This window comes from Pongo abelii, chromosome 1 (genome assembly GCF_028885655.2).
Source record: "Pongo abelii isolate AG06213 chromosome 1, NHGRI_mPonAbe1-v2.0_pri, whole genome shotgun sequence".
Lineage (NCBI taxonomy): Eukaryota > Metazoa > Chordata > Mammalia > Primates > Hominidae > Pongo > Pongo abelii.
This window is the reverse complement of record NC_071985.2, coordinates 191,952,570-191,976,438: the sequence shown is the minus strand read 5'-3', so window position 1 is coordinate 191,976,438 and position 23,869 is coordinate 191,952,570. Positions and strand designations below refer to the sequence as shown.

Below are 23,869 nucleotides of genomic sequence, written 5' to 3'. Positions count from 1 at the left end.
ATGATCGGTGGGCCTTGGGCCTGTTGGCAGCCAGTGGAGGAAAGAATTCACAGGCACTTTTCACGCTCTCAGTTACTGGAATCTAGGCCCTGGTGTCTGCTGGTGATTCCTTGCACCTGTGGCCTCAGGCACAGGGACCTAAAATGGCTACCAGATGGCCATACTGACAAGTCAGGAGGCTGGTGGAGAGAAGCCCCAGCTGGACCCTGAGTGGTCACAGCTGGACAGTCTGAGATTCTCCCCTGGAGCACGAGTGTGAGATGGGAGGAGGAGGGAGGACCTCAGCTTCCCTGAAGGACTACATGGGAGCCACACAGGGTTTTCTTGTTCTCATACTGCCCCTACCTAGCTGTGCACCTTCGGCTGCTGGGGGCCCTTTGGAGCTTCTGTTTTCCTCTCTAAAAATGGGGACAGTAACTCTTATCTTGCTGGGTTGTTGTAGGGACTACAAATCAAATTTGTAAAATGCTGGACACTGGGCCTGGCACATACTATGCTATTCTTCTTCTCCTTCTGGGGCTGATGGGGGGTCTCCTTCCCCACTGGCCTAGACTGAGACATGCCCCCCGCATGACCCGAGGACGTGCTCCCCAGGCACCTGCTCCAACGATGGCTCTTCATCCCGTGATTCTAAAGCCAGCTGCCACGTTTGCTCCCAGGGCCTCTTCTGAACTGTTATTTTTTTCACTCACTCACTGTAAAAATCCAGCACCTTTGAGGCTAACACTGTCAGGCCCTCCTCCCTCCCATCGCTGACATCTGCTCATCTCCTCTTCCAATTCTGAGAAGTCCTAGCCTTGTATGATTATCATTAGGGCTGTTTCCAATTATTCTCATTCTCCTCCATTAGGCATGACCACGTGACTTGCTTTATCCAGCAAAATATGCATGGAAGGGATAGTTGTTTTTTCCACGTAGAAGCATTTACTTGCCAGTGGGAGGCGGCAAGTACTGTATTTGCCTCAGCCCCTGGAGTCATGGAAGCACAGGGAAGGAGCCTCTATCAGTCTAGGTTTCTGACTAGGATAAGCATAATTCCCCTGCTGACCCACACTGAACATATAGTGAGGGAAAGAAATACACTTCCCTTGCGTTCAGCCACTGAGTGTCTGGGTTGCTGGTTTCTGCCGCGTAACAGAACCCATCCTGACTGTTAGGCCTTGGCTCACAGCCCGGACCTCCACTTAAGCCCTGCAATCCTCAGTGATGGCCTCATCTGCCACCTGCACAGCCCACTCAGCACCCTGGACTCTAACTTCCTGATCTCTTTCATCGCACCTCAGCCACCCACGCCTGTGGCTGACACAGTTTTCATCCAACGAGTTAAGACAACTCACAACATTTTCCTGTTTTCATCCAAGTGGTCACTTGACCACTGGCCTTTCTCCTTATCAACCAGGCCTGTTTGTTCCCTTCTCAGCGTGTGGGCTCAGTGGCTAGTGGCCTCAACCTCTTCACTCGCCAGTGACTCAGTAACTCATTGTCCTTGTGTCCCATGGCCTGGCTAACCCTGGGCCACCTTCCCCATGACCACAGCCAGCGGCTGAGGACTGCTGGATAAACCACACTGCTGAGCAGACAGAGGGCAGCTGGCCCGTGATGCTATGCAGGTGCCTTCCCTGTTTCCCTGGTTGCTTCCTCTGGCTCCCCTCAAAGGTCATTCACACTTACTCAGGTGTCTTTGATCTTCTCACCCTGCAGCTTCCTCAGGTGACGTCACTCTATTTCCCACATACAATCCATCCTCAAGAGTGTCCTCAACTTCCTGTCACCAAATAGACACACTGACTTCATCTGCTCTTCCTCCCTCCCCTCCCTTTAGGCCACTGTGGGAGAGGAGTCTACATCTGTTCATCAAGCCAGGCTGAATTCTCGTCTCCTCACCAGCCCATCACACACTCGGCTTCCTTTCCCTGCACCCCACGCCCCTCCCCCGCCACAACTGCCCCAGCTCTCCCCTGTCTCTAGCCCAGGCCCCTAGAAGGTGTCTGTGTCTGCTACCTCCACTTCCCCATCTTGCCCTCACTCCTCAACCACCACCATCCACCGCCACCATTTATTCATTCAACACTCAGCAGCATCTATGAAGGGCCCACTGTGTGCCAGGAACTGTACTAGTCCAGCTTTCCCAAAAGCCGGCAACAATTAATCCTCTGATTGTTTTGAATGAACAGACCCTCTTAGGCTCTTTGCACTAAACTTCTGGACGGCGTTTACCCTGAGAATCCCCCTTGACCGTCCACCAGTATCTCCTTCTCATGGCTCCCTTCGTCCTCCCGACCCTTAGGACTTTTCCAGGAAAGGTCCCCCGGGTGATGCAGACTCACTCTGGTTTAGCACTGTCATTCTCTTCCACCACAGCAGTGATGGTTACTGTGATTGAGTAACTGATGATGGCCTCCCCTGCTACAATGTGAGCTCCTCATGGTGGATCTGTGTCTGTCTTGCTCGCTGTTGTATCAGTGACTGCCTCTCATTGGCACTCGGCAAATCATTGCTGAATACAAAAGGTGAGGACTCCATATTTTTTCCACCCTTGTAACCCCAGAACCCTGTGCAAAGCCTGCTCGGAAACAAATTGTTGAAGGCTTACTATGTTCCAGGCTGTGTTAGCCACCCTGTATATGCCACCTCATTTAATCCCCACACCAGCCCTTATAGATATGGATCATGACCCTCCACTTTACAGGTTAGGAAACAGAGGCACAGAGAGGTTAGGTGAGTTGCCCAAGGTCTCACAGGCAGTAAGTGCTGTGCCTCCCCCACTGCCAACACTCAAGAACCAATTCACTACTCATCTTGAAGTGAGGTGAATGGGGGTCCCCTCGAAAGTTAAGTTTATGTCCTAAAGCCTGGAATCTGTGAACGTGACCTTGTGGAGGCAGGGACTGGAGTGATGAGTGGATAAACCAGGGAAGGCCAAGCATTGCCTGCAGCCACCAGAAGCTAGGAGGGGTATAGAATTGATTCTCCTTCAGAGCCTCCAGGAGGAATCAACTTTGCCAACACCTTGACTTTGGAGTTCAGGCTTCCAGAACTGTGAGAGAATAAATTTCTGTTGTTTAAAGCCACCTAGTTTGTGGTGATTTGTCACAGCAGACTAGAGAACAAATACAGGCCCCAAACCACATGGTGCTATATCTGGTGCTTCCTCGCAAGGCCTTTCCAGGGTCTGCAAGAGAGTCCTGGGCTGTGTGACTGCAGGCTACTCACCTCCGCTCTCTTGGCCTGACTGCTCTGAAGCAAAATGAGCACTTGGGATGCCAAGTGCCCTTCCAACTCTGACATTGTGGAACCCTCTAGAAAAACCATGAGCCAGGCAAGCAGGGCTATGTTGGGATTTTCAAATTTATTCCAACATGCTAATTCTTTTTTTTTTTAAAAATATCCTCAGGCTGAACACTCAGCCTGAGCTGTAATAAAGGCAATTATTATACTTGTAAAAACTTCTCATTCACAGTACAGATGTAATTTACAACAAAGGTCACACACATCAATACTGAGCATTTTTCCTTTTGTACGTCAGACTCTGTGCTTTAGACCTGCGTGGATTTTGTTTTTCTTTTGCACTGATATATACCATACCAACATTGCAAGTGTGGAAACTGGAGTTTAAATAAAATTACAGGCAAAACTACCCCATCCCAGTGCGGTTGCTGTACATATCTACAGTACAATTTTTGGAATGTATTGCCATTTAAGAACATAGAAACTTTCTACAGACAATTTCACGTACAGAATACATACACCTTTTGAAAAAAAGGCAAATATTTATCTTACAGAAGAGCATTGTATTTTACATTTGCCTGCACGTTTCTTTTTTCTGTTTCTTTTCTTTCTTTTTTTACATACTAGATTTAGTAAAGTGACCGTAAGTGCCAAAGCGGTTTTCTAATGGAAAGCAGACTGGATTCACAACACAGAAGCAGAATTGGTGGAACAGGCTTTCGGGAACTTTCTTCCCCTGGTCACACGGCAGATCGGTCCCCAAGGACAGGTGCTCAGCCAGGACTTTTGCTTTAAGAAGGATTTGTCTGGAGAAAGGACTAGAGAGAAATCCAGCTCAGATGTATTGCTCATTCCTCTTCAGAAGGACTGGGTGGGAATGGAGCAGGGGCTAGAGGAATCTGGAAGCTAATTCTTTTAGGCTTTTTCCAACAGAGGGAAGCAGAGGGACTTCTGGGTCTGGAAGTTGGAGCTTACGGAGGTGACAGTGCAGGCAGCTGGCTGCTGTCGGGCTCCTGGAGGGTTGCAGGGGTTGAGCCCAGAGTGAGAGCCATAGGTGAGGGCGGGAGCAGAGAGGAGTGGGGTTACTACCCGGGATGGCCCTGAGATTGCCAAAGGTGAAAGGCATCGTGGAGCGCAGGCCTGGGGGGCAAGGACTCACCAACCAAAGGCAAGGTTTGGCTCTGAAACCTCGACTAGTTGGTTCTTCCCCCACTGCCCACACCCAAGGTCCAGGGCTAGCCTGTACTGAGGAATGGCCACCCCACGCATTTCAACAGAGCACGCAGCAGGCATCTGTGCCAAGTCAGCCACTGCCTCCTCTGCTTCTTCCCTCAACAGGCACAATAACATCACAGGCAAACAGGAAGCTCGGAAGTGACTGGGAGCAGGGCAGAAGGCCCAGGGGAGGGCGTGCATGGGGCGAGCGTCTTTCTCCATATCATGAAGGTGTACCTGTGGGCTGGGGGCTCTGTGGGCAGAGGAGTGAGACTACAGTCCGGAGGAGGGGGTTAGAGCTGTGCCCAGTGACATATACCCAGCCTGGTGGCATTGGTTCTGTCCCTCTGGGCACGGCATCAATGTGGAGGCAGCCCTTTGGTGAGATTCTATTTGTGCATTTCCCCCCATCATTTAGAAATAGTCTCCAGTGACTCCTGGCCCCTGTGGCTTCTCTGCCTGAGCCTGACAGGCCGGGTGACTGCCAGGCCTCTGCCCCGCCTGCTGCACTGTTCATTGCTAGGCTGCCCAGGGAGGAAACCTTGGGTGGGTAGGCTGTTTGAGTACAGGGAGAAAAATGCCCAGGAGAGCTGGAAGGCAGGGTGGGGTGGAGTGGTGTGGGACCCCCCACCAATGTCAGGGGCTAGTCCACCAGAGTCCCCGGTCTGCTGCTTTGTAGGTCTGGGGCAGGAAGAGCTTGCCCAGGCAGATTTCTAACCTGGGCTGAAGCAATGCCCTTTATGCAGCTCCCAGACCTCAGCCCTTGAAGCCTCCAATCCGTGGGCAGTCCCATGGGTTAGGGCTGAAAGGCAAGGGTGGGAAAAGCCCTGGCCTCCTGGGACTTGGAGGAGTCACTTTCTGCCAGGCCGCTGTCCAGCAATATGGACAGTGTGGTCCAGGCTGGGCTTGCTGCTTCTCTTGGGGAGGATGAGAGCTCTAGTCTCTGAGGGAAGCAGCCAGGAGCTGCTGGCTAACCCTGACTCCCCAGAACCCTGGAGCACAGTGGACTCCCAGGGAGGCCCTGCCTTCTGTCTCATTTTTGTCTTAGCTCTGAGTGAGGCAAAGGAGAATGAATGAACAAGGTGGTCTGGCTGCAGGCTGGACTGTGGCTGGTTTGTCTGTCTAGTAGGGACCAAGCAGGGAAAGGCCACGAATTGGAAGAGGCAAGTACAGCCCCACACAGGGAACTCACAGAAGGGTCTTAACCCTCCCCACCTACTGTGTCCTGTACCCGAACAGCTTCAACAGCTCAAGAGCCCTGGGGCAGGCACTTGATTCACACAGCCTGGCTGAGGACTGGGGATTAGCCAGAGAGGTCCCTGCTCTGTATAGGGTGGCATCAAACCCAGCCTTCATGGGCCACAACCGTAGTCCCTGTGCTGCCCTCCCTTGTAGAAAGTAAAGAAAATCAGTTCTGAAACACTGGGAAAAAACTCACCTCTCCCAGTTGGGGCAAACACACTAGAGTTCAAGTTCCATAGTTCAATTTGGGATTTAAATTTCTGGTCCTATTATTTTTCTTACAAAGTAGAGTTCTGCCCCAGGAAATGCAGGGCAGCTTCTTGAAGGTAGAGATGTGGGTAAGGAAGAGGCACTGGCTCGCACTGATTACTTTGGAGAATTCCAGTGACTTAGGACAATTCAAAAATCCTCTAGGTCAAGAGAATCTGTGGTGGCTGGGCGAAGTATCAAACACTGTCCTCTCTCTTTTTAAAAAAGAGGTGTAAGACAGCAAACAGGCCCAGGCCATATCCACCAGCCACAGTTCTGGGTATTTCCTTGGGGTAGTGGAGACAGGGGCAGGGACAGGGGGAAACAGTCCTGTGGCAAAGTGGTCCTGAAACAGTTCCCTGCAAACCTCTGCTGTGGAGCACTGGAAAAACCCAGCCATGAGGGGAACAGGCTCCCTTGTACCCCAGGGACCAAGATGAAACAAAACCCAAAACCCAGTCTCAGGAACGGCCCCTAGGGCTTGGGCCCTGCCACTTCCACCTTTGTGGGTAGTTTTAGAACAGAGGAGGCAACAGGAGAGTGAGGCCTCGGTCAGGGGCTTGGGAGCCAGGGATGGACAGTCCGGGCTCCTTCCCCAGCCCAGGGGGCCAGGGTGGGGTGCAGAAGGGAGGTGTCGGGAGCGGGGGTGCGTGGGTGGGGTGGCCCGCCCACCTGTGGAGTGCCAGGATGGGCCTATGACTCAGACTACCAGAGTATCCAGGAGCCCTTGGGGAGCCAGCCCTCCTCCTTCTACCTGCACCTATTATTTTGTGTTGAAATACTAGGAAAAGTATCATTTTATTTTCTTGCAAAAAAAAAAAAAAAGGAAAAGATTATTTTTTCTGGGCCTGCCTGCTGGGGCCTGGGTGGGGGTCACCTGCCTGTGTTTGCGCCCCTCTGCCTGAGGACACTGGCCTTTCTGCTGGCAGAGAGGGGTGGCTACGAGCTGGGCAGGGGGGTAAAGTGGCAATAAACAGGAACCTTGATCGCATCTGTACACAAGAGTGCTTCCTTTTACATTTAATTCTATATTGTTTGAAGTTTCCTTTTCCTTTCTCCCGCAGTGTACCCCTTCCCCTCTGCCAGCCTCTGGGGTGGGTGGCTGCCGACTGCAGCGGGGAGGGTCAGGAGGCTCCACCATCAGCCTTTCCCCAAAAGCATAAACTATTCACAGCCTCAGACTCCTCGTGGGTTGTTGTTTTTTTTTAAATGTATGTATGTGATTTGTTTTGTTTCTTTTTAAGCAACAAAAGGTGTAGAAAAAGGCACAGGTAACTGCATACATGGGAAGGTACAACAGATGGGGCCGTGAGAGCTCCTGGACGGAGGGACAGATGGGGCTGAGGGAGCAAGATGATTCGAGGAAAGTGGCTGGAAACGTCTGTTGGTGGACACTGGAAGCCAGATGCTGAAGCGGTTGGAGAGAGGCTAAGCGGTGGGGGGGCCCCTGTCCTCAGGCTGATGTGGAGGTGCCCTGGGCTCCCCACTTCCTGAAAGCTTGGGGGAGTCCTGCCTGGTCCTGGGTTCCCCAGAGAGGTTCCTCCTCCGGGCTGGGAAGCGGGCAGAGGCCTCTGCCAGGCAGCCCACGGAGCTGCTGCGGTCCAGTGGCGGGGTGGCAGAAGCCTCGGGGTTGGCCGGTGCACGCGGGGACTCCAAGTGGGGGCTCCAGGACTGTGCTACCCGGCGTCCCTGGAGCGGCCGGGGCAAGGTGTCGGGCGGGGTGCAGGGGCTGTGCGTGGGTGTGGGCTCTGCAGGTGCCCCGGTCCCATGGGGTGTCCAGTCAGGAGGCCTGCCCGGGCCTCCGCCGGTCCTCTCCCTCTCCTTGGGGTAGTCCCTGCCCTCCAGCTCTGAGGAGAGTGTGAATTTGGAGACCTTAGCCACGGGGGACACGGAGGCTGACGAGCTCTCAGTGGGACTCCAGTGGCCTCGCTCCTGGGCCTCCCGGGCCCCTGTCAGGTCGCTGCCACCCCCGGAGAAGCCACTGACCCAGGCTGCGGTGGGCCCTGGCAGCAGGGTGGGGTGGGCTCCTGGCCGGGCCTGCACCATCTGTATCCCACCGATGGGAATCAAGGGACACGGGGCGCGGGTCAAGTGCTGGGAGTGCAGAGGCAGGTGGCTGAAGATGTTCTCCTCTGTCCGGGCCGCGATGTGGCCGTGGAGGTCATGGAGGGTGGAGAAGGGTCGGGCAGAGAGAGGATGAGCAGGGCCGGGTGAGCAGGAGGGACTTCGGGACTCGGCCTTCTGCTGGGGTCAGAAAACAAGACAAGGTAAGGTGAAGGTTACATGCTGGGCACATGGGGAGCCGAGGCCTGGAAGTGGGAGGGGGACTCGCCCAAGATCACAGAGCGAGTCCAGGGTCCCGGCTGAGCCCAGAACCAAGTTCCTGACTCCCTGCCCTCAGATGCTGAGCCAGCTGCCATCTCTGGAATGGGCCATCTCCAGCTCGACAGTGACCATGAGTATGCTCAAGCCCCATGGTCTCCATGCCTCTGGCCAGCATATCTGTCTTCAAAGGAAGGGATACTTGAGCGACGTGGGGCCCTGTTGTCACCCATGAACCTGGCCTCTATGTGGGTCTGCTGCCTCTCCTGTTCCTAAAATGGTCTTCACCCAGCTTCACCCTTGGACATGAGTTCCCACCTGAGGCTCTTGCCCTTCTGCCACCTCCAGGAATTTGAATGTGAACCCAAAATTAAAAATCAACGAAAGATTCCTAGATCAGTGTTCCTCCAGGAATGACAGGGCTGGGTCATGGCAACATGGCGACAGAGAAGGTGTCGGAAGGTGGTCAGCTGACAATGATGGTGCTGTCAGTGGAGGGGTCATGGCAGCTGAGGGGACAGGGATGGTGACTATGCTGATGGGGTAGCAGCAGTGGTGTGTTGGCGCAATGGTGACAGTGGTGGTGCTGGCCATGGGGATAGTGCTGATGGTTGACAAGGATGATATTGGTCATGGTGTCTCTGAGGATGCTGGTGACAGTGATATTGGAGATGGTGATGGTTTTGGTTAAGTTCTGCCATCTGCTCAAAGAACACAGGCAGATAGGGATGGGGTGAGGGGTGGGGAATTGCACGAGTATTTACACCCTCATCCAAGGTCACACCCCTTGCAAGTGACATGATATCACTTTGGATATTTGTCCCCACCCAAATCTTGTGTTGAATTGTAAACCCCAGTGTTGGAGGTGGGGCCTGATGGGAGGTGTTTGGGTCACGGGGATGGATCCCTCAGGGCCAGATACTATCCTCCAGATAGTGAGTGAGTTCTCATGAGATCTGGCATTTTGAGTGTGTGGCACCTTTCCCCCAACTCTCTCTCTTGCTTCCACTCTGCCATGTGAGATGCCTGTTCCCACTTTGCCTTCTGCCATGAGTAAAAGCTGCTTGAGGCCTCTCCAGAAGCCGAGCAGATGCTGGCACCACGCTACCTGTACAGCCTGAAGAACTGTGAGCCTTTTCAACCTCTTTTCATCATAAATTACCCAGTCTCAGGAATTTGTTTATAGCAATACAAGAACGGACTAATACGTGGTAGAACCCAGCTCCCATGAACTCCAGAGTCCATGCTCTGTGCTTCTGAGGCTCAAATAAAGTTTAATAAGCCAGCTGATTTAGGGCACCCAGCATGGTGCATGGCACAGTAGGTGCCTAATAAATGTTTGCTAAATTATTAATAACTACTGAGCTGGCAGAGCTGTTTAGTTCCAGGTGTGATACCCAGGAGGGTGTGAACTTGCAACCCCTGCACCCACAGGGGAGAAGCGGCCCAGCCACCAGGGGCAGGAACTCACCCACGGGGAGGCGCAGGTCTCTGGGCTTCTGCTGAGGAGCTTGTGAGGTAGAGGCGCGGGAGGGAAGAGAACCCGCGGGGCCAGCCCCAAGCCTGAGCCATGCTCCCCCGCTGAGGGGCTGCCCGGCCCAGCCAAGGCCCACTTCCCTGGCAGCGCTGATCGTGGTGGTGACTCGGCCTGACCCGGAGACCATCTCCTGGTGGGCGAGTATCTGGGGAGGCCTGGGTCGGTGGTACCCTCGAGTTTGGAGAGCACATGTGCTCGAGGGGCCAGTTCTCTTCCCAGGGGGCGGAGGGTGAGAGGAGACAGCTGAAGTCTTGGAGACCCACAAGGCAGAGGGCCCATGTCCCTTCCTGGGTCCACATGCAGGCCAGGTGGGCTCAGGGCTGAGGCCTGTGGTTCTCGGGCCGGGGAGCATCGCTGGGGAGATGAGTCGTTTTTGGTTAGTGAGTGTTTGCGGGCTAGTGGTGGACGGCTGCCTGCTTCTTTGCTTGGGGACCACGGTCTTCTTGGGGACACAGGCTTGTAGCTCAAGCCTGAGCCTGTGTCTTTCTCCACAGAGCCTAGAGGGGCCGGTCCCAGCCGGGGGAGGCCCGGCATGCTCTGGCTGGACATGGAGCAGCTGCTGGCTGTCAGGCGCTCAGCTTCCGAGACCGAGCTGCCTCGTGTAGCCTCGGTGCCAGAGGCGGGGGCATCTGGGGGCTGAGGGCCCAGGATGGGTGAGGAGTCTGCCCGCAGTGCATGTGGTGGGCCAGGCGGGGGCGCCTCTGAGGATGGTCTGGACAGCTCATCCTGGCTCTCCTCCTCATCCTCATCCTCATCTTCGTCCAGGTCTGAGTCTGAGTCTGAGTCCTCCAGGTCCGAAAACTGGTGCTCCTCCACAGCCTCTGAGCCCTCTCGTCCTTCCGAGTCCTGGAACAGGTCGTCACTGGTTCCTGAGGGCAAACGCAGAAGACCCAAAGTCACAGTTGGGCATTGGCCCCACTGCCCCCACGGCTGCTCCTCTCTGAGCCCCAGTTTCCTTGCCTGCCGACTGGGCAAAATAGCCATGGCAAGGGCACAAGATTGTTGGGACAACCAAGAAACAACAGATATGGGAGCGCTTTGTAAATAACAATAGTGAACAATAATTCCCTTATGCCTAGAATGTGCAATGTTCAGTTCTGAGAGCTTTAGGTATATTTATTCATTTAGACCTCAGAGAATCCTGTGAAGCTGGTACTGTTCTCATCCTCATGTTACAGATGAGGAAACTGAGGTAAAAGAAAGTAAGTAACTTGCCCATGGAAGACAGCAGTAGGGCTGGGATTGAGCCATAGCAAAGAAGAGAGTCTTTGTTTGTTTGTTTCACTAGCATCTCAGTGCTGGCTTCACCATGGGCAAGTTACCACCTTGCTCTGCTTGGTCTCCCCCTTTGTTGAATGAATGTGATGGTCTCACCTCACCAGGTTTTCTAGGAGGAGTAAAATGAAGGCCTGGCACATATCAAGGGCTTAAAAATAATTATAGCTACCATATTAATACATTAATGATGAAATCTATTATTCCAGGACAGAGCAGTCACACTGGCTGGTGCAGCAGCACAGAGCCATCCGTGGTCAGTGTAAACACACATCTGCCATGGTGACCAGGCTCCCGGTGGCTGGCACAATGGCATCTGGCAGGTGGCGGACTCTGGCCTCTGTGGGCGGCTTGGCTAAGCTGGCCTCAGGCTGCAGAGCAGGTCCCCATCCCAGCCACGCTCTTATCTGAGGGGCCACTGCCCTTTTGAAGTCCAGGCTGCCTCTAGCCTTGGGGCCCTCCCATTGCCTGCCAGCCTCAGCTCCACCCCATAGTTTTTGACCTACATCCAGCTGAATGCCCACTTTTGTCCACTTCGGACATCTGACTGCTGCATGTTGAGTGACTTGGAAGCAATTGTTCACAAGAGTAAACAAAAAACAAAATTGTGATACTTGTTTCAGATATTGTTGGACATTTAGGTCACTTGCACTCCTTAAACAGACTACAAGAATAATAACAGAGTTACTGAATAGAGTCTAAAAGTGGGGGTTAGGGCTCTGGAATACTAGCTTCCTGGTCTGATTCCTCTGGGATGGCCCCAACCAGTTGGGTCACCTCTAACATGTCAGGAGTCTAGTTTGGGCATCTCTGAAATGGACAGCAATCCAGACGCTGGGGAGAGCTCCGCTAACATCTGGCCTGCTCGCTGGCCCATCACTAGACCATTGGAACCTGTTTCTGGTCTGCAGAGTAAGGCTGCTGACAGGTGGGTTGAGCCAGCCAGCCAGCCCCATCACTCACACATATCAGTACCGCACCCACCACTGACCAGGAGGGCTGGCACAGAAGCTGACTCAGGCCGCTGGGGCAGCTAGGCTTTGGCTCTCCACCATGCCCAGCTGCCCCGGGGCCAGAAAGCCCGGAACTAGCACTTCCAAGTCACTCAATATGCAGCAGTCAGATGTCCAAAGTGGACAAAAGTGGGCATTCAGCCGGATGTAGGTCAAAAGCTATGGGGTGGAGCTGGGGCTGGCAGGCAAAAGGAGGCCCCTGAGGCTAGAGGCAGGGTGATGAGACCAGAGAAGGAATGAAGGATTAGGATGAGAGCAGGGCTGGGGATGGGGGTGAACTTTGCAGTTATGCCCCAGGCATTTACCTCCCTTGCCTAGGACTTTGGCAGGGGCCTACTTCATCACCCGTTCACCTGGCCCTGCCCCTCATTTACATACAGCAAAATCCAGGCACAGATGACCCAGTGAGAGCTGGTGGCTGAGTCAGAACTAAGGTTTACAGCCCTTGCATTATTACGCTGACAGTTTAAAAATGATGTGCTGCACTAAGAAGCAGGGAGTGGTCGGGTTTGAATCTCAGCACTACCACTTCCTTGCTGTGTGACGTTGGTTACTTTACTTTCTGTGTGTCTGGTTTTCTCATCTGTAAACTGGGTAGCAATAAAAGCACTCTAGGAAGCTGTTGAGAGGACTGTGAGGGTCTGGCACACAGTAAGTACCCAATAAACTTCAGCTCCTGTCATCCCATGATACCCTGTCCCCCCAATCTCAGCAGGCATGTAGCTGGGGTGGGATTGTCAGCATTTTGCAGATGAAGGTCACAGGGGTACTGCTAGGAGTGAAGGAGAGTCAGGACCAGCGTCTCCTGATGTCCAGCAGGGAGGGCTCCTAAAGATCCTCTTTACTAATGTGGAAGTTGAGACCCAGTAGGGGTAATGGCCCGTCCTGGGCACTCAGTGCACGAATGCTGGAAGCCAAGAGTCCCCTGCCCAGCTCGGGGCTGGCCGGGCCCTCCACATCTGCGTTCCTGCAGGGCGCTGGGGAATGCGCCTGGCTGGGCGGCCCCTTCCCAGGGCCCTTGCTGGAGCGGCCCCGCCCCTGCTGGGATCCAGGCCAACGCTCCACAAATGAGAGAGCTTGAGCCCGCGGCGGGCGCCGCTGGGAGAGGCCACACGGTGGCGCTGGCGCCCAGCCTGGCCAGCACCATGGGCAGTGCCGGGGCGCCTCGCTCCTTCCAGGCAGTTCTCCCACGCGCCACCTCGCGTCCCACAGACGCGAACTCCTGCCGCTCCCCCCGGCATCTGTCTCGTCGCGGGAAGTGGAAACTCCATCCTTCAGTCTCTTGGGCCGTAAACCTTGAAGTCCTCCATGGCTCCTTTTCGTCCTTCCCCCTCCCTTCTGCCCCATATGGGGTCAGCTGAACCTGTGGGCTCTCCCTCCGGAGCCTACCCAGAATCCCGCCGCTTTTCCACCTCCTGAGCACACTCGGCCTCCCCGCGCCCACGGCACAGGCCAGAGGACGCCCTGCCTCTCTCCTCCGCTCCAGGGCACCCCACCCCGCCGTGCCCTTCAGCCCTCGGGCTCTAGCTCTCTCTGAACCGGCTGCCCCCGCGCCCAGCGGGCTTCATCACGCGGGCCAAGCGCGGTGGCCCCAGGGGACCCCGCACCTGCTGCTCCCTCTGCAGGAGAGCTCCTCCCTGACCCCACGTGGCTCCTGACCCCGGTTCCTCCTGGTGGGTTCTCTGCTCACACCGCCCTGTCTAGCACACGGCTCTTCTGCTTTCTCTTTGGCTTCACAGGCAGGGCCCCTGCTCTACTCCACCTTCGTTCCTTGCCCAGCTCCCCTGCCATGCCGACTGCCTGAGGGCAGGAGCTGTTTTATTTACTGCGGAACCTCCAGCACCCAGAACAGAGCCAGGCACAGAGATTGTGCCCAGTAATTACTTCTGGAATGAATGCATGGATTTCGTCCTCAAAAAAGTGGCTCTGAGCATCCTCGTTCGCTCCACTGGGAAAATGAGGCTGGGGCGGGGCAGGGACCTCAGGGGAGGGCTCTGGCTTAGGTTCAGGCTCCCCTGGTCCAGCCCACCAGGCAGTGGAGTGGCATGCGGCCAGGGTTTTTGTGTGACCTTGGGCTATTTTTACCTGTCTGAGCTTTGACTTCCCTGACTTAACATGTGTGACACAAGTTTCTGCCACCTGTTTTGAGGACTCAATGAGACGACGTGTGTGTATGGCCCAGTGTATCCTTGACAAGCATAGTGAACCCACATTCTAGCTTTGGGGGGAACAGTCCCAAGTTCACTGTGTTCTGCTCTATAAGGAACCTAAAAGGAAATATGACTTAACTCTTTTTTGTAAGACCACAAATACATCCCCAAATTGGAAAAACAAAAACAGAACAAGACACATGGTGCGTGCATACACACTCCTCTCTGTCACACTCTAAGTCCTGGGGCTGATTTCAGGGAATCAGTATGCTTCCTGCTTTGCTTGGTGCTGGAGAAATGGCTCCAGCCTCCTTCTGTTGGAGGGACTGCCGTCCACCACCAAAGCCCCTCTGGCCACCTGCCTGACTGCTGAGGCCGGGCAGTGCTCAGCCAGACCCACTGGCTTTGACTCCTCTGCCCTGTCTTCTCAGAGACTGACTCTAAGATGCCTCCTGGGGATTGACCACCATGGCCGGGGTGTGTATGGGGATGGGACTGGGAGGTGACAAGTGGCTGTCAGGTCTGGTTTGGGCTTTCTTGAAACTCTCCTAGCTCCAAAAGGCCCATGTGTCAGGCCCATGCCAGAGTGTGTAGGCAGGAGTGTGGGTGTGGAGCTTTGGAAAGTATGTGTCCCACAGTGTCACTGTGAGGGGTTGGCTGGGATAATTCAGGGCATGCATTTAGAACCTGCCTGACACATAGTGGGCACTCAATCAACGTTGGCTGTAAGTTCTCTTGTGTGCATTTATTCAGTAAACATTCACTGAGCACCCATGGGTGCCAGGCGCTCCACCTGCATGGCAGATGGTAATGCATGATAGCTAGGGCTGCAGAGCATATCCTATCAGCATGTGGGGAGGTGGCTCAATCATTCAGGGAATTTAACCTTTGTCTGATAATTGGGAGAACTGAAGGTGAAGGCATGGGGGAGAGAGAGAGAGGGGAGGAGGGGGAATGGGGCAAAGCAGACAGAAAGGAAGCAGGGAACGCAAGGAGGAAAGATAGAGGAGGACAGGGAAAGCGGACGAGAGGAAAAGGGATGGAGGAGGTTGCAATTGTTACCTTCTTCGGCTTCCAGCTCCTCCAGCACCCCTGTCTCTTGGCACTTTTTGCTGTGGGCCTTCGACTTCATGTGCTTAGTCAGATTCCCTAGAAAGAAACGAGAATACTTAGGCTCTGCTGTGGGGCAGGAGGGCAGGGTGGACCCAGGGCTCATGGAAGTAGCACCTGGCCGGCAGGCCATGGTTTCTCAGGCCAGTCAAGGCCCTGCCAGCTGCAGGGCTGGGCAGGACCTGGGGTATCCCTCTGCCCTGGTGCTCAGGCCCAGATGTGTAGCCACAGCTGCTGTTCAGGGCAGTGCACAGGAGCTAGGTGGGGTGGGCGTGGGCTGTGAGGGGACAGAGAGTATAATGAGGAAGTGAGATGCTGGTTAAAAAACAAACAAAAAAGAAATTAAAAGACAACTCAAGGGCAATAGTTTTTTTTTTTTTTTGTTGTTGTTGTTTTTGCTTCTGATTTAAGTCTGGCCCTAGTAGCTGGTGACACTCATCAGGAGGACTATTGGCCATCTCAAGTGTGGGATGATGTGGGAGGCTCCCATTGACCGGCATGACGGGTGAGGACTCAGCATGCCCTTCTGGGTGAGGACACTTCTAGGGCAGCCCACAGGGCAGAATTCTAAAGTGTAGGTAGGGAAACCGGGCAAATTTAATATTACGTATGGCGAGATGGCAGAAGGTGAGAGTAGGGAAGTCTACTAGCCAGGAACTCAGGAGCCACAAGGCTGGGGGCCCAAGCTTGGGTTCCGTAGAGAAGTCCCATTTCTGGGCCTTCAGTTTCCTCAGGCCTATCTACAGTGCAGACACAGGACCAGGGTGGTTCAGGGAAGGCCCGGGCAAGGCCTCTGTCCTGCTCCATGCCTACAAAGCCCTCAGAGGGGAGGCTGACTTTGCCCCAAGTTGTAGGTCCAGTCCACAAGCTGAAGAGTGGAGGCAGCAGCTCTGTGGAATCAGGGAACAGTAACAACAGCTTCAGTTCCCCAACAGGTGCACAACATTTCACAGGCCACACAGCTCTGTGGACAGGAGCATTCTAGGAAGGACAGGCAGAGCATCCCAGCCTGCCCCAGAAGAACACAGGCCAGATGCCTCAGGATATTCCTTTGGGCCCAGCAGCTACTCCCAAACTGTGATGTGCTCACTGTCGCCCTGGGGATGGCTATATTTCCATATGGTCATTAACATCGTAAGTCATAAGTTCCCTGAGTCAGGTGCTCTGTCCCATTAGTCTAATGAATTGGTAAGTTTGAATGGATGGATGGAGGAGAGAAGAATGGAAAGAGCTAAGCCTCCTGGAGTGGATGAATAGAGTGATTGGTGCGTGGATAGATAAAGTGGATAAAGGAAATATAAAGAGAATGAAGAACAGGAAGAGGATAGACAGAGGGATGGAACAATAGATGAGCAGATAAGGAGATGAATAGGCAGACGGAGGATAGGTGAGTAAATGAAAACAAATGGAAGGATAGATGGAGAATGGGTCAATAAACAGATGGGATGATGGAGAGCTGGATGGGAGGACAGAGACATGGATGAACGGAAGAATGGACGAATGGCTGGTTGGTTGGATGAATGGATACATGCACTTTTACATGCACGTGAGTACGGACAGAAGGATGAAAGAAGGGGAAGTTGGATGGGTGGGAGGACAAATGGGAGAATGGTAGGAACAGATAGGATGAGCAGATAAATGAACAGGAAAACTATTAGATGAGATGGATGGATAGGTGACCAGGGAGAGGGCCCATGGATGAACCGAAGGGTGCTTCTTAATCATTCCTAGAATTAGAAGAAATCTTTAGGGTTTTGCTAAGAGGTTAATGGGGGAAACTTAAGCTGGGATTCCCTGAGGTGTCCAAGTCAAGGGCAGCAGGGATGGGAGCGGAGCTGTTTCCTTTCCTCTTTCTTCACCTTGGTCCTAGTTCGTGACTCTATCCGTCCCAATTTGGGTTTCCTACAACCGGAAATAAACCTGCATGTCCTACTCCTGGCCATAGTGGGAGCAAAGCCATAACTTCCAGAGTCATCTTGTAGCCAGAGGGTCCTCAGAGGTCCCTAGCCAAACTTGTGGACTTCTGCCCTCATTGTCATGAGAAGGCAAAGCTGGAGTAGGACAGTCAAGAGGTGGGAAAAGGCAGCTGGGGTCTTCCGTGGATCAGAGATACCCACTGTCCTAAGGTCCGGGAGCCAGGCCCACCCTACCCTGACTACCCCAGGCCACAGAGCACTGCGGACTCTGCTAATTCTGGCTATTACCTCATTTGCTGCACCTGTTCTGCCTGGAAGGTTTAGGTCTCTAATGAACCAAGCTAGATGCTGGGCACACAATGGGTGCACAATAGCCATGTATGGGAAATGCCCTTGTCATCGCAGGAGGAAAATGTTGGAAGGAGCTTCAAAGTCCATGTAATTCGACCCCCGCCAGGCTGAGGTTCTCCCTGCTTCTGATCTAACTCTGGGCCCAGGTGCTGATGGCACCATTAGACAAGATCACTGGCTGTCTTGGATGCTGGCAGTGCTGCTTGAACCAACACAGTGAATCAAGTGGCCCACAGTCCCAGTGCCGGTTGGTGCCGAGTTCCATCTAGATCCAGGTCTCAAGACTCTGGGCCCTTTCCCACTCCATGTGGAGGCAGAATGGAACCTAGATGGAACCTGGCAGCCTTGGGTTTGACTGTGGGCTCTGCCACTTGCTAGCTGTGGGCTCTTGGGCAAGTTCCTTAACCTTCTGAGCCCTGGTTTCTGCAACTGTGAAGTAATACCTACCTCATGGGGATGCCGGAGGACTTGATGAGGTGACACACGTAGAGTGGCAGCAGAGTGTGCCCGGCAGAGGACAGACCCCTGTCCCCATGCGAGTCACTCTATTGAGCAGCCCAGGGGCTCTGCCACGCACCATGCTGGGTGTGGAGGAAGAGATGCTAAGATGATGCTTTTGGTGAAATGGTTTTACCTTTCTCAGGAGAAGGCACCAGGGAGCCCCCCAAAGGCCTGCCTCTCCTCTGCCCCCGCCACGGGGGTGCAGGGAGGAGTCAGGATCGGAGGTGACTTTGCGGGTCCAGGAGTGGACACTGGATGGGCAGCCCTGAGTGCTGTCCGGGTCCCTCTGTGACTGCCCCTCTCCAGGCCTGTCTCCTCCTCTGTGAAAGGGGAAGGTGGGGCACACGGCTGCAGGCGCAGCCTGAACACCACTTTCCTGTTGAGGGCCAGGGCCTCAGCTTGTCAGGCAGAGCCACAGCTTCTCACAGTCATCCCAGACCCCACCAAAGCCTGACAGGCCTGGAATGAAGAGGAAAGGCAAGTGAGAGGTAAAGTGATGGGTGTCGGGAAGAGGCGGAACCTCCGATAAAAGGGCATCCACCAACAACCCTGCCTGCCTCATTCGGCTTTGACCAACCGATCTCTCCCCGCTCCTGCTGCTGGCAGACCTGAGGCCATCTCTGTCCCCTGAGGCGATCAGTGCAAGGGCCTGGACATGGCACAGCCATCCGCTGGCCTCTGGGAACCATCTGAGAAGAGGGACCCCCAGCCACCACAGGGCCACCCACAGGCCTCCCCAGCCCCACCTACTGACGCATTCCTTAGCCAGTTTCCAGAGGCCTGAGCTGCTGCCACGACGTCTGACACAAGAGACGAGACACACACGGCAGACAGAGACAGACAGGAAGGCAGGAGGGGCTCCCCAGGCCCTGGTGTAGCCGGTTGGTAGGGCCGGGAGGGCCGCCTGGGGCAGGCCTGGAGGTGGCCCAATGGGGAGGCACACAGCCCGGGACACAAGGGGCCTGTGTTGTCTGAGCTGATGGCTGACGGGGCCCAGCCCTCCACAAAGACACCTGGCCCCAGAAACAGACAGTAGCTCCAGCGCCCTGCTCTCCCTTCACCCCCATACTGCAGAGAGAGCTAACAGGGAGCCTTCCCTGCTTCCATTGCCACCAGCCCAACCTGGCCTTCCCTCTGTTAGTCAAACAGTTTCAGATTCCACCATTTCCCATCAGCTCCCTGCGTTGGTTCTGGAAGGTTCTAGTCTTCTAGAAGCCCCTGTGAACAGTTGAGGAAGAGCTCAGGGCACTGCTTGATCACTGGTTGAGAGCATGACCTCACAGACCTGGCCTTCAGGACAGCAGGGGCAGCCTTACCTCAGGGGATGCTCTACACCCCTGGAAATGGGGAGGGCCTACAGCCCCTCTGTTCAGATTACGCACTCCGGACCCTCCAAAGCCCTCCAGGGCCCTGGCTCTGTGCTGGCTCAGAGAGACCCAGGAAGGGACTGCAGACAGGCTCAGTGTGGCTTCCCGTGAAGACTTCTCCCAGAAAGTAGGGGCTCCTGCTAGGGACCCAAGGCAAAAGGAATTGAGTGGGCCCCCTGCGGGAAACTGCTTGGGCTGGAAACTTCCAGTCTCACGTGGCAGAGTGATGGTTTCCTGAGGCGATGGGCAGCCCAGGCTGCGTGTGGGGCACAGGTGTGCTCTGCATAGCCCTGGGCTGGGAGCTCTCAGGGCTCCTCAGGCTGAGGACAGTGTGGTCCTCTGGACACAGGCTACTCCAAGTGCAGCTTTTTGCCACCCACTCCAGCGAAGGGAGGGAACTAACTGCTCCCTTCCCTGGATGGAAGGTGATGGGGTGATGCCCTGGAGCTCGGGTCCCGTGTTCTAGTTACAGCTCCAGCATTAACAGTTATTCTGTTTTCTGGGATCCCTTTCTTCACCTTCAAGGGGACTTGGGTGATAAGATTTCCGCTTTTAGAGTTGAAGACCGTCCATTGAATTGTCAGTCAGTTATCCCCATCTTGCTCTTCCATAAAATCTCGACTGGCTGCAGAAGGCCAGAGGAAGTGCGGTTGGAGGGCGTGTCAGGGACAGCCCATGTCCAGGGCGACGCATGCTGGGCAGGGCTGCAGGGATGGAAGACAGCTTCAAAGCACCCATGGGGTGGGTGGGGAGTCCTGGGCCTATGTGCCCTCTCTGGGCAACCTTTGGGACATTGTTTATGAGACACCAAGAGAGAAGAGGATGGGGGAAAGGCAGTGGGAGGGCAGGCACCTCCGTTTAAACCAAAACCTTGGCAGGAAAATTTGAGCTCAACTTGCAGATGGTGGCGAGGGGACAGAGGAGGGCAGGGGTTCAGTTAATGGGGTCAGGAGACCAGAAATGGGAACACAGTCAGAGAAGAGGCCACTCTCCCAGGGGATGTGATAAACTGGCCCCTGACCTGGTATAGAGAGAACGGAAGGGGCCAGGCAGCAAGAGCACGGAGGAAGTGAAGAAGGGTAGGGACCCTGCTGGGCCCCCTCCAGAGCAGCTGCCCAGCCTCGCTCGCTGGGAGCAACTTTGCCAACAGAAGAAAGGTCAACGGGTGGCACAGCTGAAGGATGCCCTTGAGTTTCACCCCCTGAGAAACCGCGGGGCTCCCAGAAGCCCCCAACTTGCTCAAAGGAGAAGACAGGACCCTGATGTCCAAACCCTGACCCAGGAATCTATCAAGCTCAAGAGGCTGAAGACACCGGGGTGCCGAGAGCCCTGGGTCTCCCTCCAAGGCGCTTCAGTCTGGAGTGAGCAAGCTGCCAGGACCTTCCCTGCCTATCCTGCAGGAGGAGAGTGCAATCCAAGAATCTCATGGACTCAGCTCCTTTGTCCACACCAGGGGCCTGGCCTGGGTGGCTGCGGCAGGCCAGGCCATGCCCATCACCCATCACAGCTCTCTGGGATGCATGCCTTTCACAGCAGGCCCCTCCTTTCACCAGTGACTGCCAGAGCCTATCCTGACCCTGATGTGGGGTGTGGCTGGGGCAGGGGTGACAGGGCTGCCAGTCTGGGAGTGGGGGGCCGGCCCTGTGCTGAGAGGTGCAGAGAAGCTGGGTGGAGCAGGGACATGGTGGGAGTGGAGAGGTGGGTGGAGGTCGGCGCACTCTGGCATGAGAAGTGAGCATGTGAGTGTGTTAAGCAGCTGGGAGTGGAATGGATTTCCAAATGCAAGAGTGGCAGTGACGAGCATGGATGCTGGAGTGCCTCAGATCAGTGGATAAACGGCTCAGGAGACATGCAGAAGGGAGGGGAGATGAGAGAAGATGCAAAATCAGGAACGGTGAGCAAGAGTGCCGCACCAGGCTGGGCAGGCCAGGGCCAGGTGGCCACAGGTGCAGGGGCTGTGTGTGTGTTCCAGGAGGATGGCTGGGGCAGCCATGGGGAGCCACAGGCCAGTCTGGAGCCAGCTGCTCTGCCACTGGGCACCAAGCTGGGTGGGAACCCAGGAAATGGGGCTGCTCCAGGCCCCCTGCAAAGAGGTCTGGGCGCCTGAACTCTGTGCTGGGACTCCCAGAGGGGAGCTCCCTGCAGCGGGCTGGGGCAGTGCCCCAGCTGACTCTCTCTTACCTTTGGTTTTAAAAGCAAAGTGACAGTGCTTGCACACATAGGGCCGGACGTCAGTGTGGGTGCGGATGTGTTTCTTCAGCATGCTGGGCTTCTTGCAGCGAATTCCACACTCCTCACAAACATATTTCCCTCGGCCGCGGCCTCGCACATATACATACTCTTCGTTTGATTTGTACCTATGAGCAACAGGCGTCATAGTAAAGCGAAAAAAAAGGAGAAGAGGCAGGTTCCCACCTCAGAAGATGCACGCGCTTCCTAGCTTCATCCAGCCCGTTACAGACGCAAGGAATGGAGGCCACGGAACCAGAGGGGACCACGACAGTGGGAGGAGCTGAGTCACCCTGGTGATCCACCGCGGACCCCTGCGCCCCTCCCCCTCAGACGGGGGAGCTGCACTATTCTTCCTCCCCCAGAGCAGCAGACACTGGTGCTTCCCACCGAGGGGACGTGGAGCTGCAGGGTGCCAGACAGCCTCCTTGGCAGAGCCAGCCCAGCTACAGCTTCGCTCACAAAGAACAGCCACCGCAGGCCACCAGAGTCCCAGAGAGGGAATGATGATAATAAAACAACAGCAGCCGCTCGGGCAGCTGCCATTCACCAAGTGCTCACTCTGCCAGGCACTTTACCCAAATCAAAAAGCACAACCACCTCACCATGGAGAGCCCGTGAGACCCCCGAGACTTAGAGACAGTGAGAGACTTGTCCAAGATCCCATAGCCAGAAAGGGCCAGAACCAGGCTTTGAACCTGCCTGCCCCAAAGTCTGTCCAGTCTGCCAGGAAGCCGCCCTGATATTGATGGGAGGAGAAGGAACAGGGACCACCATTGCTTCCCTGGCTTCAGAGTTTGGAATGAGGAGTCCTGAGCTCTCTCCCTCACCTGCACCTCAGCCTGCAAGCTCTGCAGGATGCAAGGTCCCAGCCACCTGCCACATCGCTTGGGGTTCCATCTGGAAGTGCCATCGGCTTTCAGAAGCTGCGCCTGAAGCACGAATCAGAATGCTCTTATTTCCACTTAGAAGGAAACCCACGAGTCCCACATGTGCAACACGATCACGATGAAGCTGTCTTGTTGGTCTGATGCTATACATGTGCAAGTCTCAGATGCGGTGGGGAGGGTGGCAGGGGGCGCGCCAGGAGAGGGGACCCTGGCATAATTCCAGAAGAGCCTTCTGACTCGTGAAGCCTGAGAGGCCACTGGCACCGCACGTGGAGGAGGCGTGGCTTCTCAGCCTGTGGCGCGCACCTTCCAACGCCAGCCAGAGTTGCCCGTGCCCTACTCATGCCGCACCACCTGCCCCTGCCTGGTTCCAGCACAGAGGGGCAGGAGGTGGCTGGGAGGAGGTGAGCAAGGGACAGCGTGTCGGGGCGGGGGGGCTCCACCCTGCTCCAATGGGGCTGTCAGCTTACAGTTGAAAGGACTTCAGAAGGAAGGGCTTGGAAGAGGGGACTTAAGGGAGAGAGCCCGCTGGCAGCAACGGAACCACCAGCACCACACCCCCACCCTCACACTCGCCCTTACACATGCTCACACCCACACACTCACCCTCACACGCTCACCCTCACACACACTCACCCTCACATGCTCACCCTCATACTAAAACATGCTCACACCCCACACTCACCCTCACACTCACCCTCACACTCACACATGCTCACACCCCACACTCATCCTCACACTCACCTTCACACTCCACACCCCTGCACTCACACTTGCTCACACCCCCACACTCACCCTCCACCCTCACACACCCTCTTCCTCACACACACCTTCACACACTCACCCTCACCCTCACACACCCTCACACACACCCACACACGCACACTCACCCTCACACACTCACCCTCACACTCACAGTCCCACACATGCTCACCCTCACACACTCACCCTCACATACACCCTCACACACCCTCATCCTCACCCTCACACTCCCTCACACGTTCACCCTCACACACTCACCCTCACATGCTCACCTTCACACACACACGCTCACCCTCACACACACACCCCCACACATTCACCCTCACACCTGCTCACACCCCCACACTCACCCTGACACCCTCACATGCTCACCCTCATGCTAACCTCACACATACACCCCCACACTCGCCCTCACACCTGCTCACACCCCCACACTCACCCTCACACACACCCTCACACGCTCACCCTCACACACCCACGATGCTCACCCTCATACACCCCCACACTCACCC

The 23,869-nt window shown here is 55.2% G+C and overlaps 1 protein-coding gene across 5 annotated transcripts in view; it reads right to left on the bottom strand.

Annotated features, from left to right (window-relative positions):
- Nucleotides 1–3,551: 3,551 nt before the first annotated feature.
- The window catches only part of HIVEP3 (HIVEP zinc finger 3), a 533,725-nt gene continuing 513,407 nt past the window's right edge, over nt 3,552–23,869 (bottom strand). For 4 of the 5 annotated variants that reach the window (XM_063713066.1, XM_024256939.3, XM_054537211.2 and 1 more), the window contains 4 exons: nt 21,658–21,833; nt 15,294–15,380; nt 9,728–10,662; nt 3,552–8,178 (listed from right to left, as the gene is read on the bottom strand). In XM_063713066.1, coding sequence (XP_063569136.1) covers nt 7,363–8,178; nt 9,728–10,662; nt 15,294–15,380; nt 21,658–21,833 — 2,014 coding nt within the window. In that variant the 3' untranslated portion in view covers nt 3,552–7,362. The remainder of the gene's footprint in view (nt 8,179–9,727; nt 10,663–15,293; nt 15,381–21,657; nt 21,834–23,869) is intronic. The other variant, XM_054537213.2, reaches the window with a different exon arrangement.